Source organism: Zonotrichia albicollis, chromosome 14 (genome assembly GCF_047830755.1).
Source record: "Zonotrichia albicollis isolate bZonAlb1 chromosome 14, bZonAlb1.hap1, whole genome shotgun sequence".
NCBI lineage: Eukaryota > Metazoa > Chordata > Aves > Passeriformes > Passerellidae > Zonotrichia > Zonotrichia albicollis.
In genome coordinates this window covers 16,621,205-16,636,709 of record NC_133832.1, presented here as the reverse complement: position 1 = coordinate 16,636,709, position 15,505 = coordinate 16,621,205, and the positions used below count along the sequence as shown (strand labels likewise).

Sequence of the window (15,505 nt, the reverse complement as noted above, 5' to 3'; positions counted from 1 at the left end):
AGTGAAATAGCTAAATTAGGAGTTTCTTAGGAAGTCACCATTGTCCTTGTCACTAGTCATGCCTAAGAAATAATAAGTACCAGTGTTCCCTTCTCCAGCAACACTGGAACTATTTAAATTATATTTAAATTACATTCTTCAATACTGAGGTTCAGCATCCACCTGCTTATGGTTGTCTTAAAAATAAATCTCCATCCAAGAATGCCCAAACCCCAACCCTGGCAGATTTCTATCAACACTTTAATCATTTTTATATCTTCCCCCCAACAGATTCAGCATACATGGCTGTTACAGCACTTCTGCATTATTAATCTGGATCCTGCATTAAACAGAATGCAAAATTCTGTTCAAGAGGAGAAGTTAAACCAGCTGGCAAGTGCATAATGAGAAGTCTAAGAACTTCAAGGAAATATTCTTGGATCTCCTTATATAAGAAGAGTATGATGTTGAACAGCAGCTGTGCAAAATGTAAATTTGGCTTAATCCTTCTGGGCTGGTTATGGACTCAATTTGGGCCTTTTCTTATTAAGAATAAGCAGTGAATATGATGTTTAAAAAGACACAAATAATAATAATATAGTTAAGCAAAAAGAATTAGTACTTTTTACCAGCTTTTTTACTTCTCACTAGCTTTTTTACTTTTCTGTGCTGCAAAGCCTGAGCACAGAATTTCCAGAATACTTACCACAGTTTGGTGGTTGACCTGGATCACCTCATCACCAGCATGGATTTTCTTACACTGGTCAGCAGGAGACTGAGGACAAGAGAGAAAAATTCACTTTACAGGGAGGATGTGGAGGTGGAAGAAAAGAGCAGGAATTAGAACAATGAATGCTGAAGGAGGCAAAAAAGCTGTGCTTTAAGAAGTCTTATTGCTGTCAAATAATGGTAACTGGTCATATTCATAGGGAAAAATATTTTTTCTGGTAACATTTGATGGAGTAATCCAGAATTCCATTTTCCATTCCAGCCTAGAATTCCAGCTGCCGCTTGTGGCCATTTGAGCTATTCCATTGTGTTTAGCGCAGCCACAACTTTGTTGGGAATCCCATGGGTGAATTCACATCCCATGGAGTTAAATCTGTTACAACACACCCAGGACAGGGCTGGACCAGCCAGGTGTGGGGCAGAAATCAGAGCTCAGTCCTGTCCAGAGTCACTGCTGAGGGGAACTGAAGATGCTCTGCACACACAGGGTATTTATACCTTCAAATCCAGCTCCAGCACTTCCAAGACAGCTAATGAACCATTTGAACACAGAATGTGGTAATTTTCAAATGGGTGCAAGGGACTTGCTCTTCAGGAGATTTTATGTACACACTATTCACATAATTTTGCAATCCTGGAGCTGAAAAACTCCCTTATCCTAAATACAGCTTGTTCTGAGCAGATGAAAATGGATTAAAACCCATTGAGGAACCACTCAAACAGGGGCAACTACTGTTGTACAAATAATTTTTAGAAGCTTTGGTGAGACCTTAAATCTGTGAGAGAAACCAGGGGCATTCAGGAGATCAGCAGTTCTCAGAGAGCTGAAAACTCAAGTAAATTGTTTGCCCTGTGCCCTGGCTTACAAGAATGCTCTACTGACACAGAGCACACCAGTCTGGCATTCAGGAGGAAAAAAAACACAATGAATTCAAGAGCTGAGACACCACCTTGGAAAATAAACCAGTGGAAGTTGGCTGGCTGTTCAGTCAGGAGATTTGGACAAGGGGGGAAATTTCCTCCTGAGATGCAGGGTCAGAGAGAGGAGAGGACTGAGTGCCCCTTGTCAAACAGTGCTGAAAATTTTAAAGCAAAATAATCCTGCAGAAACAGTTCAAGCTCCCTGCCAAGCAAAGAGGCTCCTAAGAAAGGCAGAAAAGGAGCCCCTTGCAGCTGGAGGGGTTGGCCTGGCTCTAATCCTGCTGAAGAGCTGCACAGAGAAAAAGCTGTTACCAAAATGCAGCTGAGCTCCTGGAGAGCTCCTGCAGCCAGCCTAAAACACAAATTGTTAAACACAATAAAGGAGGCACGTGTCAAACACAAAGGAAGAAAGGATTTATCTGAACTGAAAGTGATGTTCGTGGAGAAGTTCATGGTCATGACCTCACTGCAGGCAAGAACTCCTCAGCTGCACTGTCTTCAGCCCAAAACCCCACTCATTCCTCTTGTGAAGGGAGATTAAAAACATAAAACATAAACAAATAAAAGGAGCAAAGAGAAGAGGAGGCAATACAAGAAAAACCCAAATTGCCACTGACAGGGAAATGACAGCAATTATTTCTGAATCAAATGCCAGAGAGACTCATCCCCCTCAAGGGCTCTGTGCTGCCAGAGCCAGGCAGGGCTCTGGGGGCAGGAGATTACCCAATTATTGATTACCCAACAATCAGCCAACAGGGCAATCAGCCAGCCCTGGACAGGGTGATTCCCAGCCTGACTGGGCTGCTCCAAGCACAGCTTTTACCTCCTGCCCACTGCTGGTTCTCCATTCCCAGCCTTTCCCTGTTCTTCATTCCCAGCCTTTCTCTCTCTCTGGTTCTCCATTCACAGTCTTTTCTCTGGCTCTCCATTCCTAGCTTTCTCTCTGGATTTCCATTCCCAGCCTTTCTCTGATTCTCCATTTCCAGCCTGAGCTCTGGTTCTTCACCTCCAGCCTTTCCTCTGGTTTTCCATTCCCATTCTTTTCTCTGGTTCTCCATTCCCAGTTTTTCCCTGGTTCTCCATTCCCAGTTTCTCTCTAGTTCTCCATGTCCAGCCTTTTCTCTGGTTTTCCATTCCCATTCTTTTCTCTGGTTCTCCATTCCCAGTTTTTCCCTGGTTCTCCATTCCCAGTTTCTCTCTAGTTCTCCATGTCCAGCCTTTTCTCTGGTTTTCCATTCCCATTCTTTTCTCTGGTTCTCCATTCCCAGTTTTTCCCTGGTTCTCCATTCCCAGTTTCTCTCTAGTTCTCCATGTCCAGCCTTTTCTCAGGTTCTCCATTCCCAGCCTTTTCTCTGGTTCTCCATTCCCAGCCTTTTCTCTGGTTCCCCATTCCCAGCCTTTTCTCTGGCTCTCCATTCCCATTCTTTTCTCTGGTTCTCCATTCCCAGCCCCTCACCTGCCCGAGCTCTCAGAGGGTTTTGGTCACTCGGGGCTCCAGTTCTGAGCTGAGCCCTGGCAGATCAGACCCCACCTCAGCCCCTGAGCGCTCCTGCCCTACAACAAACAGGATTTCACCCCACACTCAGGCGGGGATGTGAAAACCCACCTGGCTCCAGAGCCACTTTCTCCTTTTATTGGAAACTTGTGGAATTTTGGCAGACCAGGAGCAAACATGAAACAGAAATATTCCTGGAATTCAAAGTGACTTTAACAAACTCCTTGGCTTTAAGTGAGGCATGGAGGAGAGCAGGAAGCTGCAGGAAACACCTCCATCCATAATGGTTAACTTCAGCTGAACAGCAAAGGCCTGGCTCTTTCTCTTTTTAGCTGCTTTCCTGACTTGGATGAGGCTGAGCTAATTAAACACTGGCTCTGAGGTCAATTATCCCTTCAAAAGGAATGAAAAATCAATTTGCTGAAACACCAGAAGTTAAAGGTCTTTGAAGCTGGTTTATCTGCACATGTGATTACACTTCCAGCAAAACCAAAAAAAGCAATTTTTTCTGGTGGTGTCGTAGCAAAAAATTTGACAATCCAAATTAAAAGAAATTATTTCTAGTGGCTGGCAATTTAGTAACTCTTCCTGTGAATTTCAATTGTAAATATATCAATATTTCCCCTACAAACTGCATTATATTTCTGAAAGGAATTAGAATTACAGTAAAAAAAATGGATTAATTATAGCATGAGTAATTCAATCTATGAACATAATCTCTCCAACATAATCAAGATGGATCAAATCATAATTTTGAGCACCCAAGATACACATATAGTTATTTTTAGACTTCTAAATGCTGCCAATGGTGACAATATAAACAAACAAATTTCAAGTTCAATTTGCATTAGAATTGTCTTCCCAAATTGTGACATACAAATCATCTGGCTTTCCATGGTTTTGCACTGACAAAGCCCATATAAATACCACTAAATGCATATAAATCAATTAAAATATCCCACATGGAGCTCTCCCATATGGGCCAGCAGAGCAGTGGCACTTGCCAGGCAGGATTTACATCTCACAGAGCTCGTGTGATGCTCCTTGGGCATCAGCAATCCATAACTCCAATATCAGCTGGGTGAAACCTAAAGCTGCCACTTGCCCAGCCCTGAGCTCTGGACAGACCCGAGCCTGAGTGGGAGCAGTGACTGGAAATGAGAACCAGAAGGGTTGTGTTATAAAGTCTGTCACAGTAATTAGATGGCAGCAGTTGAAGGCAATTTAATTATTCAAATTTATAATTATGAACTGCACGTTAAGGAACGAGGAGGATGTTTAGAGGCTGAGCTGTTGTTCCTGTCACACTCTTTATAAAGTGCCCCCTCAAACCTCACACAGATCTTTGAGCTGCAAAGCTCTCTGTGATTTTAGTTCAGGTTTTTTAATGCCTCTGGGGCTACCATGAAAATGACAAAATACAAAGAAAATTGTCATTTTCTTCTGTGTATTTACTACAAATGATAGAAAACATAAAATATAATGTACTTAATATAAGTATATATTGTATATATATGTATGCATTGTATATATATGGTACATGTATATATATTAATACATATCTCTATATATGTACTTAATATATATATACATGTACTTGTACATATATATAAAGTACATTTTATATGTATGTACTTAATATAAGTACAAGGAAACCACTTTTGCAAGAGAGTATTTGAGTAATCACTGAGAGCAGAAGTTTGAGAATTTCCTTTTGTTATAGCATTACTTATTAATAATTTCAACACAGAGGCTTTTCTATGTCTATGTTCAAGAGTACTAAGTCTTTACAAAGGCAATATGATACATATACCTAAAAAAGGAACAAAGACATTAATAAAAAGTGGCTTGGTTTAAAGCAAGCTTACATATTACAAAATGCACTGCAGATACACAGAAAATTATTGTAAGCATGATGAAAGTATTTTAAAATAAAGGATCTTACATTTTCTGTTGTTCCTGTGATTACATGTAGTCCATCATATGTTGATTTGATATACATTCCCTGCAAAATAAAGACCAAAAAGGGTAATTAATATTTGTAGGAAATAGATACAGAACATTTGCATGATAATTAAAATAATAGATTTGCTCTAAGGACCATAACATTTGAACAGACTGGAAGGAGCTGTGGTCAATTAACATTTGCAAATCCAAGTTTAACAAATCTATATCAAGACCACTATAAATAGCAGAGTTTTCACGCTTAATGCTTCTTTTTATTCTGAAGTTTGTGAGCAGAGTTCAATATGGAGCATCAGCATAAAAACTTGTGCCTGTTCAGTATTTGAAATATTTAACATTATCTCTTTTTATTACAGTGACATTGTAGAAGTATTGAAACTGAAAGCATGAGCAGGAGTAGATTTTAAACTTAAATGCCCCATTTTCAAAGAGTTCGTGATTCAGTAAAAGTGAAGCCAGAGCCAAACTCAGAAAAGACAGGAGCCAGTGCTCATATTGCTAATTTATGGGGAAAATGAGCTTAGTGAATGAACTAACAGGAGCTTTGTAATTAGTCCATCAAGAATTGTGCTTCAGGAGGAGACTGACAAGATGGAAAGGGACAGGCAGGGCAGGGAGCTGTGGAGCTGAGCACACTCAGAGCCCAATGCCAGGGAGGCTCAGTGGCTCCTGTGCCTCCCTTCAGGAGCCAGGCCACAGCTTCCCCTCTCTTCCCTCAGCACCCTTATCCATCACTTTGGAAATCTAATTAATCTAATTGGTGCATTGTCCTGCTGATTTATTGTTCTTTCAATAGTTCTGCACCACCTTGTGCTGTCACAGCCCCAAAGTTTAGAGTCCCCAGCAATAACCAAGAACATTTTGTTCAGAGAAAGCAATTTCCAGATTCCTGAATGCTAATGGAGATCTTCAGGCAGGGTGGGCACACAAACACCACCTCCCAACCCCTTGAGAAAAACCCAAAGCTTGAAAATCCCACAAAGTTTAGGTGATATTGCTCTCCACAAGTGCCTAAACTGGAAGGTGGGATGGAGCCAAACTCTTCCTCACGGTGGGAGCATGAGAAGCAAGAGACAAGTTGGAACTTGGGTAAGGAATTTTGTTTCAGTTTTACCATCAGGAAAATAAAACTCTGGAACAGGCTGGCAAAGCTGTGGAATCTCTGATTTGGAGAGGATCAAGCTGTGACTGGATGAGGCCCTGAGCAACCTCCTCTACCTGGGTCTGACTGGATTTTTCATGGGAAAATGAAACTTCTGCCGTAATGTAAACAAATCCCATTTCAGCAAGTTTTAAATGTATTGAAATCTTAAAAATAAAGATTGTCCAAACCTGATTGCTGGCAGGTTGCAATGTTGCATAGAAAAATCTGCTTTAGATTGCGTTCCCCATCTCAGTTCTCTTAAATTAGTCTGCTTTACAAACTACTTCATTTGTAAAAACCAAAAATCCAAATTAAACCTTGCCAGTCTTGAAATCAGCTACACAAAGTGGGATTAGTTGGAAGAAAGTAGCTGCTGGTGAACCTTTCAGAATTTCCTTTTTAGAGCTGTTTAATTTATCAGTGTTTGCTGTTCTGTGGTCCCTTCAGCAGCAAAGGACAAGGTTCCCTTTGCCAACTCAAGGACACAAACAGGATCCTGGAAAGCTGAAGGTTCCCATGAACAATGGGATGGGGAATCTCCATTAAAAACCCAATTTTATTTTAGTTTTTTATTTAATTGAGCAGAAGTTTTGCTCATCTAGTGTGAGTTATGCTGAATTTCCACAGTGAACTTTTCACAAGAATATTACACAACATTCCTGCTCTTTTAGCACTTGCTCAACCTCAGGAACACATTTCAAGCCACACTTTTATATCAAATTTAATATCCCAGCCCTAAAATCCCACTTGCTTTGACAAGATTCATTCCCCGCTCAAAAAACCCAACAGATTAAAATTTTTAGGGCCACAAGAGGACAGAGTGCTAAACTTTGCACTAAATTTTACCACTTATTTCTTCCTAGAGTTCTTAGATTCTTGTTAATCTCTGTGTATTTTTGGAAAAAATCAAATTATAATTTTATCTCTTAACAGATGCCATTGGAGAGTCATAAAACCTGACTAATCACCCAGAATTACCCTACATTTTGTTATCTGCTCTTTCATCCTAGTTATTAAAATTTAAGAATATATTTAAAAATAAACAATTTTAGTGAATGACTCATAGCCTTCAAATTATCCTACACAGAGCTTTCATCCTTGTTTTCCCAAAAGAAAAATAATGAGGTTGTTCCTTGTTGACCATTACAGGAGCAGAGCGTCCCCTTGACCTGGAAAGCTGGAAAGATTATTCTATGTAAAAATATATGAAAGTTCTTACATTAATTTTTTTTTTATGAAAGTTCTTACGTTAATTTTTTACTTCATATGGTTGAGCTTTGGCAGTGATATCCAGAGAATTTTTTGGTCACCTTGGAGTGACCAGACATGCATAGGTCTGGCCAATGCGAGAGACCCTTCTGGAATGGCACCTAAAGGGTTCTCCTGCCTCTTTCCTTCCAGTTTCCACTTCTGCCCTCTGCACCCAGCTCTGTTTGCCTCCCTCCTGCTCTGCAAACTCTGCAATGTCCATTCCTGTCCCACCAGGCTTGTCCCACCCTGTCCTTCCCTGTCACAACCTGCCCCGTCCATCCCAGTGACTCAGCTCCCAGCTTTCTTTCTGTTCCCTTACCAATCTGTTTCCTGCCCTTACAAGCAAAATATCACAGAAGTCCTTTTCCAAAATGATTCATCTCTCATTTTTTTTCTTTTTTTTTTTCCCCAAGAATGGGGTTTCAGTCTCTCTGGTTTATTATTGAATGCCAACAATGATCTCAGAGAAAAGAACAACAAGCTGTACCCCTTATCTCGAGAGAAGGCAGGAGTCAAGGATTCTCCTCTGTGAAGATGGCTCAGACTGGTGAACATTTAGAAATAAATAGTTGCTCTTTATGCCTGACACATCAGTTATTAAACTCTGCAGAATGGCACTGACCTATGTTAGAGAACAGGGAAATGTTTCTCAGCCATCAAATCAAGAACCCTGGCTGTTTCTGAGCAGCTCTGCCACTGTCCCCTAGTGACAAAGTGAATTAAAGGTTTTTAATTAAAATCTGACCTTTGAAAACATATGGGAAGGCATCAACCATTTAAAACCCCATTTTGAAGAGACTTTTCCCCAGAAAACAGCATATCCAGTTGCCAGGGGAATTTCCTTGAAAATTTTCGTGCAGAATCATCTGGCTAATTAAGCAGGATATAATGACAGCAGTGTGTATTTAAGTGTCAACAATTATTCCTGCACAGGGAAGCAGTGACAGCAACGATGCAGGTTTGTAATGCCACAGACAACCAGGGAACTCTTACACCCCTTGATCTTTTGCCCCATAAAAAGTGGTTCTTTAATCTTATTTCAATTATCAAAGTTACACAAATGCATTTAAATGAATGCCATGATAGTGCTTTGAGAAGGTGATGGAGTTTTTTGTTTAAATTTCATACTATTAAAAAGTCCCTCTCAATTTTTTTTTCTGCCTTATATGTTGCAGTCCTTTGCCCAAATTTAAACACCTCTACTTTCCTTCCTGCAAAACAACTTCCACTTCTCATAATACTTAAGATAGTAACTTCTTTTATTCTTCTGTATGAGAAAATTTGGTTTTATTTGGGCTTTTAGGCTATGAGAACCTTTATATGTCAAGCATGATGGAAATTTGTCAAGTTTCTGTAAGCCTTTAAAAATAATTTGAAATAATTAGATGAACATCCTGACAGTTTCAGGCCAGGCACATTCCCATTAAAAAGCTGCCTTCATATTCTACTTTTTCTTCCTGCTTACTTTGCAGTTCCTTTCTTGTGAAAATGGGAAAGATTGGCTTCCATCACCTTAAATTACAAATGCCACAGAAAGAGAAGCACTATTTGAAAGGGTAGCTGGACACTGGATAGATGAATAATCCTTCATAAAGAAGGTTCTGTGCATCTGACAGCTTGGCTGTTTGTTCAGCTTCTTTTGTTTTCCAACATTACAACTGCTTTCATAAACATTTTAATTTTATAAATAAAAATCTTTGCTTTTCTTAAATTCTTAAAATGAAACGGGAAAAGTTCCCTCTGCAGAAAAATTAAGAAGGCTCTGGATATTAGCATCATGCATCTTAATTAAAGTGTGTCTGATTACACTGATTCTATCAGCAGGGGGAAGCTCAGACAACAGAGGAAAAAAAAGAATAAAAAAGTGAAAGGAAGGGGGATAAAAGTCCTCCTTTATTCCAGAAGAAAAGAAGAAAAACATTTCACAGACATCAGAAGATACAAATCCAAACAACAAAACCCCAACTGCCTCCCTGTTCCGAATCTCCTGCCTAAGAGGAATCATTAATCTCATCAAATAAGATTAAAGCTGCATCTTACACAGAAGTATCTCTGGGTACATGAGCTGGACATCAAGTTCAGAAGATTAAAAAAATAAGTTTCATCTGAAATAATGCTGGCTGTAATAATCTCTCACTATGGACAATCCCCAATCATCCAAGAGCAGGAGGAGGGGGGGAAAAAAGCTCCAAACTTCAAAAACCTTTCTATGATCCCATTCTGTATCTCTATAAAATCTCCAATAAAATGCTGCCTGTTTATGTGACAGCAAAACTGCTCCAGAGCTGGCTCTGGGCACAGGAGGAGGTAAATCATAGCAAGGTTCTCCAGCCTTTCATCAACCTCCATCCCCAAGGATTCAGCAGCAAGCTGAGGAGCTGCCAATAGCAACACAAACTCCTGGCTCAAGGGCTTATTGAGGATCCATCAAGCCAAAAAATTTAAAGTGGGGAGGCAATTTTCTTAAATCACAAAGTTATTTTATTCTATTCGATTTCCTAAAAATTTATGTCTGCATGTTCTGCCAGAGCTAACGGTGATTCTCACAATTTAATACTTTCTTAGTGCATGAATTTATTTGAAGTTTGTCAAATTGATTGTTTGAAACAAAGCTTTGCCTTCCAGACATCTTGTTCATGCTGATTATGCTGTGCACTTCAGATATTAATGGTATTACCATACCCAGTACTACAATTCAGGAGAAAAAGTGCTTTACAATCCTTAAGGTTACTTCAAAATGATATAGAAAATACATGGAAGGTGTTTGAGTATTCTCCACTGAAAAATCAGCGGCAAAATAAGGAAAAGGAGGAACCAATTTGACTGGTGAAGCAGGGGAAGGAATGGAAAAAAGGGAGGAAAAAACCCAATATATTTCTGGAGGCCAAGAAATGCCTGCAGAGATCAGGATGCAAACAGAGTCCCCAGGAGCTGGAACAGACCCCAAGTGTTCCCAATGCAAATTCCTTTGTCCAGCAAACTGCCAGGAAAGCACAGCACACAGAGTGCCCTGGGAAGGCTGCAGATAAGGCCAGGCTTTAATAAAGCTGAATGCAAAGAAGGAATTTGAGAGAGGAAAAAAAGAAAAGGGTGGCATAAAGCTCATAAAAGCACAGACGGAAAGTTCAAAATGCTACAACTGAAGATGCACATTCCAAAGGCTCAGAGTCCCTTTGTGAAAATGCTTTATGGTCCAGAATTTATTTACACAATTAAACACACAGACAGTGCCCTGCAGGAGCTCTGATCTGTGCAGACTGCGTGGACCTGGAGACCTGGACATTAATTCCATTTATGTGGGAGCTTCTGCAGTGTCAATAGGATTCCTGGCTCATAGGGAGAGAAATTAGAAGGCATGTAATAAAAATTTTGCAAAAGGAGTTCTGAAAACTTGGGAAGACTCATAATTCAGTCAGCTGAATATCATTCCAGATAACTGAATTCTTTGGTAAATCTGAGTGATTTACAACACACTTTTCTCCAATGGCAAATAATTGTGTTTGTTTTCCAGGTGCCAGCCCTGGATGAACCCTGTTCTCAGTAGCTCTGAAAATCAGAGCTACATTTAAACCCAAGACAGCCTCTGTTTTAAATTTATGCTATAAAGGTAAAAAATGTTCCGAAATATTGTACATTAAGCCGCTCTTGAAAAACACATTTTTGGTGATTTTTGACACCAACTGCTGTGCATTAGCTTCCTACCTCTAGAACTAAAATTACAGTATCCTTTTCACAAGTGTGTTGTGAGGATGAATTAATTAGTGTCTGTGAAGCACTCAGGAAGGCCATATAAAAAATAAATAAAACAACTCACGATGAAATTAGTAACTCCAGGGACTGCAGAGCTTAGCTGGAGTGTGGTAAATCAGGCCTCAACCCCTACACTGAATGATAAGGATAAAAATGGAACTCTGAATACTTTCCATTCACTGAATAGTGCTCATTTCTCTCTTGAATGGAGCAGATATCCTGTGGAAAAAAATCCTCTATACAATCATGAGAAAGCCATTTGTAATTCATTACTCTGTTCTATATTTGATTCTGATTAATGTTTTCTTTTCCTTTTCACATGATTTTTCTTTTATTCCCATTTATAGTCCTTTTTTCATATTTTCTTCTAAACAGAACACAGTGTCAGCAAAATTGATTACAAGGAACTTTCCAACCTAACACGTTACAGTGCCTTCACAATTAGGCACAGAAAACTCACTCATTCACTGTGATTTCACTTCATCTAAGGGAAAAAGGGGGGGAAAAAAGGGAGAAATTGCCAGGCAGTTTTGATTGCAGTATTTGTCTCATGTCCCCTGTCAGCAGTGCCCACTCCCTGCTCCTTTGTTGGCTCTTAATTCATGGGTGTGTTGTGGATGGAGAACCACACAGGGGTTCTTCAGCCCCAGCCCATCCAGGCAGGACCATTCCAGCACAGATCCTCAAGTTCCAGCAGGGAAAAAGGGAATGTGAACCACAGGAAAGGTGCCAACATCTCAGCCAACAGCTCTCACCTTGGTCACTCCGCAGCTTAAATAACATTCCAACACTTCATGGCGCTTTATGGCTCCTTCCAAGAGCTCCTGACAGACACCTGCCTCAGCCTGCACCTCAGGAAATCTCAGTTCCCCACAGGAAATGCTGGTTTTGGGGTAGATTCCACTCCTGTCCTGCACCAGCCTGATGCAGAGCCATCACTGCATGGGAAGCATCAGCAGCACCAAGCCCTGCTTATGGTGCTCCATCATCTCTGAAGAAAATGCATCTCTGTGTTCACCTCCTCTGCAGCACTGACAATGAACTTTCCCCTAATTAGACCAGCAGAAATCCATCCCATTTCTGCACAGAAGGGAAAGGCATGCAGAGTGCTGGCCTGCAGGGTGTAGGAATCCTAAGGCAAGTCAAAAGCCCTGGGACATTCACCGTGTATCCCCTGCAAATGTACTGACCTGTATTTCCTGGGCACCCTGCACTAACCCAGAAATCAGAGCTAGAGGGGAAACTGGGCCATAAAGGGAACGAGTTTGGCCATAAGGATGCAGCAGCACAGGGAGGGAATTGTAGCTGTGCTCAGGATTACACACTGGGCTGAGCATCTGCGATGCCACGGAATGAAAATTGAATGTGCTTTATGCTGTGGTAATGTTCTTTGTTGACTAAATCAGCCTAAGAATAAAGTAAACTTGTGCAGTCACACAACACCCCCTCATGTTATTAAAATATGTCATTCTCAGATTAATATGCATACCTCAGAGTAATTATGCCCTTGTAACTCTGGCAGTATTTGCATATGACGTTTGTCGCTATTCAATGTCAGAACAAAGAGGAAGATGTTGAAATAATACAAAGTGTCTCAACGAACAGAAGTTGAAAATCTGTAAATCACGCTGAATTACAAACAGGAAACGTGTCACAAGGTGTAGAGTGGCACTCAAGTGGGTTTTGATTTGCCAGTTTGGGGATTTTCTGTGGAGAAGCCTCATGGCTGCCAATTTCACTCCCCACTTCCCCTCATTTTCCTCCTACGACCGCTTCCTTCAACCCAGAAGCCACATTCCTGAATTACTCTTCTTGTAGGGAGAAAATAAAAATAAAAAGAATTCTGAGAAGGCAGCTGGAGGCAGTTTAGGAGATTGTGCTGGGAAAAGCAGCCTGGCTCTTGAGGAGAGTGAGTGAGAGCAGCCCAGTGCCTGCAGTGCCACCTCCCAACTCCAGCTTTTATTGGGGTCTTGGGCTCCCAAGCACAATCCTTCTGTTCCTACAGCCCACCAATAGCAAATGGCTGCAAAGTAAGGGACTACAGAGGGCAGGCAGAAATCTTTATCCACCAACCACTAAAATGTCACAAAAGTCCATTGTCCCAAAAAAAGTATCAGTACATCAATATTTGAGAGCTGGAGCCCAATAATTCTGAAACTGTTCCTGCAGAACATTTCACTGCTGCGACCCACCACCAATGCAGAGCAGCTGGGATGTCCAGAGCCATCCAACCAGGCTGCTCAGTGAGCAACCATTTACAAATAAAAGAGATTTATTTGGTTCCTGGGAGGATACTTCTGAAAGATTTATTTGAACTGATCATTAGGGAGTCATGTAACTCCATTTATGCAAGTGCAAGGCACAGACTTGCCACCGGTCATTTGAAAGCACATGAATGACATTAGTTAATTTTATTTGTGCGTGTTTGAATTTGGGGATTATTTCAGTACATTCCAAAATCTGCAATCTGGCAAAGGATCATAGATTTAACATACATACAGTTAAATATGAAGCCTGGGGTAAAACAGGTCTTAATTTGAATAGACCCCAAACAAGCCCTTTGTTTAGATAAATGCCAATTAAACCTCCCTCAGAAATCTGATTCAGCTTACAAAAAAAAACAGAACATTGCACAAAAAATACATTTTGATTTCTTGATAAATTCCAAAACCGAATCACCCCAAAGAACTGAGGCTTGTGCTGGGCATTCTAAGAGTCAAACTTGAAGCTGCTCTGGTACTTACCAGCCCCTCACTGGGCATGATGCTGGTGAGATGAACGACCTCGAGATGAGCAGACTGGGACACCAGAGAGTCAGAGGAGAGGGAAATGATGTGGTCACAGATCCCAGACAGGGTTTTACACTGCAAGGAAAACAAGTCAATAGAACCCCTCCAATCCAACTGGTACTACAAGTGAAAAAGCTCTTATGAGCTAACCAAGAATAAACAGATAATTTTAATTCTTAGCACTGTAAAAATTAAAGGTGTATCAAAGTCAAGTGGATAAAGGAACAGAAAATGTCCATAAATGTCAAGAAAATATACATGTATTTACAGTTCTGCTGTAGAATATCTGGATCTCTAAACTATCTTCTCCACTCCAGCCATGTGCACTTTAAAAATAAAAAACAAACCCAATGGACTTTATCCTTATGATTATAAATTCAATGGGAGTTGAGTGAAATGTGTCAAAATAAATGTCTTATGCAACTGAATAACCTATTTTGGCTACCAAATGATGACATCATCCCTACCAACTGTGATAATTAGGTGAATTGTGCTCTTCAACTTGGAAAATTTCCTTTGTTAAAAATTACCCTGGCAGAGAAGTGCCTTAGTTAACCCATTTCCTGCAGTAAAATTCTTATGCATCTTTGAGCACATCCTCTAACTGATATTCTACATCACCACAACTAGGCAATGATTTTGTTATCCTGCCTTCCAGCTAAAGATCTCAAAATCTTAATGCAAATCCACAGAAGCACCTTCAGAGCAGGAGCCCCATTGCATGGGCAGCAGATTGAACCCATCTGTCAGAGAAAAGTTTGTAGGTCAGAGAGGAGCTGAGCTGGACTCAGACAACATTCATTTGGAAAGATTTATTCCCAAATTTCTGTGTGTTGCTTAAAGCACACTCCTTCAAGAAGTCTGTGCCTGAAAGAATGCATTTAACAGAATTTCAGGATGGGATTCTGGTCAAGGCTGTGCTGTGTGCATCTATTTTGCTTTGGGGACTGTACTCTCATTTTTCCTAATTATAGCAAATTCCAGTGAAATCCCTTCAGGGAAGTTTTGTTTCAAGCATTTGCAAAACCATGAGGCTTTCTAATATCTCATTTGACACTATCCACAGAAGTTAAACAAATAAAGTTGTCACAATGAATAAGTTAACTGCCTGAATGTGTAGGTTGGATTTCCATTCACTGTGCAGTTACTCATCTGGAAATCCAAGGACAGCTCTGGAGCCTGGGCTGTGGCATCTGGGTTTTGTATCAGCTGCAAGATGCAAAGCATCCCACTGAGGTGGCTGCAGATAAAGGTCACCATTTCCACAAATATTTCAAATATTTCAATATTCCACAGTTTCAGCTCGGGGCCAGAATCCCTGAGCAGAGTTTGGGTCTCATCTTTTCCCAGCAGGGATGGAGAAACTCAAAAATCTCAAAAATCTCCAGTGTAGGAATATTCTTATTCTCATTCTTATTCCATAATTTCCAACTGAAACCCCCTCTATGCCTCAACACTGGAGAGCATTTGCCCAGATTAGAT

At 40.5% G+C, this 15,505-nt stretch overlaps 1 protein-coding gene across 3 annotated transcripts in view; it reads right to left on the bottom strand.

Moving 5' to 3' along the window:
• LOC106629447 (connector enhancer of kinase suppressor of ras 2) overlaps positions 1-15,505 on the bottom strand; it is a 170,051-nt gene that overhangs the window by 64,569 nt on the left and 89,977 nt on the right. For all 3 annotated transcript variants that reach the window (XM_074551825.1, XM_074551824.1, XM_074551826.1), the window contains 3 exons: positions 13,979-14,098; positions 5,070-5,129; positions 686-754 (listed from right to left, as the gene is read on the bottom strand). In XM_074551825.1, coding sequence (XP_074407926.1) covers positions 686-754; positions 5,070-5,129; positions 13,979-14,098 — 249 coding nt within the window. The remainder of the gene's footprint in view (positions 1-685; positions 755-5,069; positions 5,130-13,978; positions 14,099-15,505) is intronic.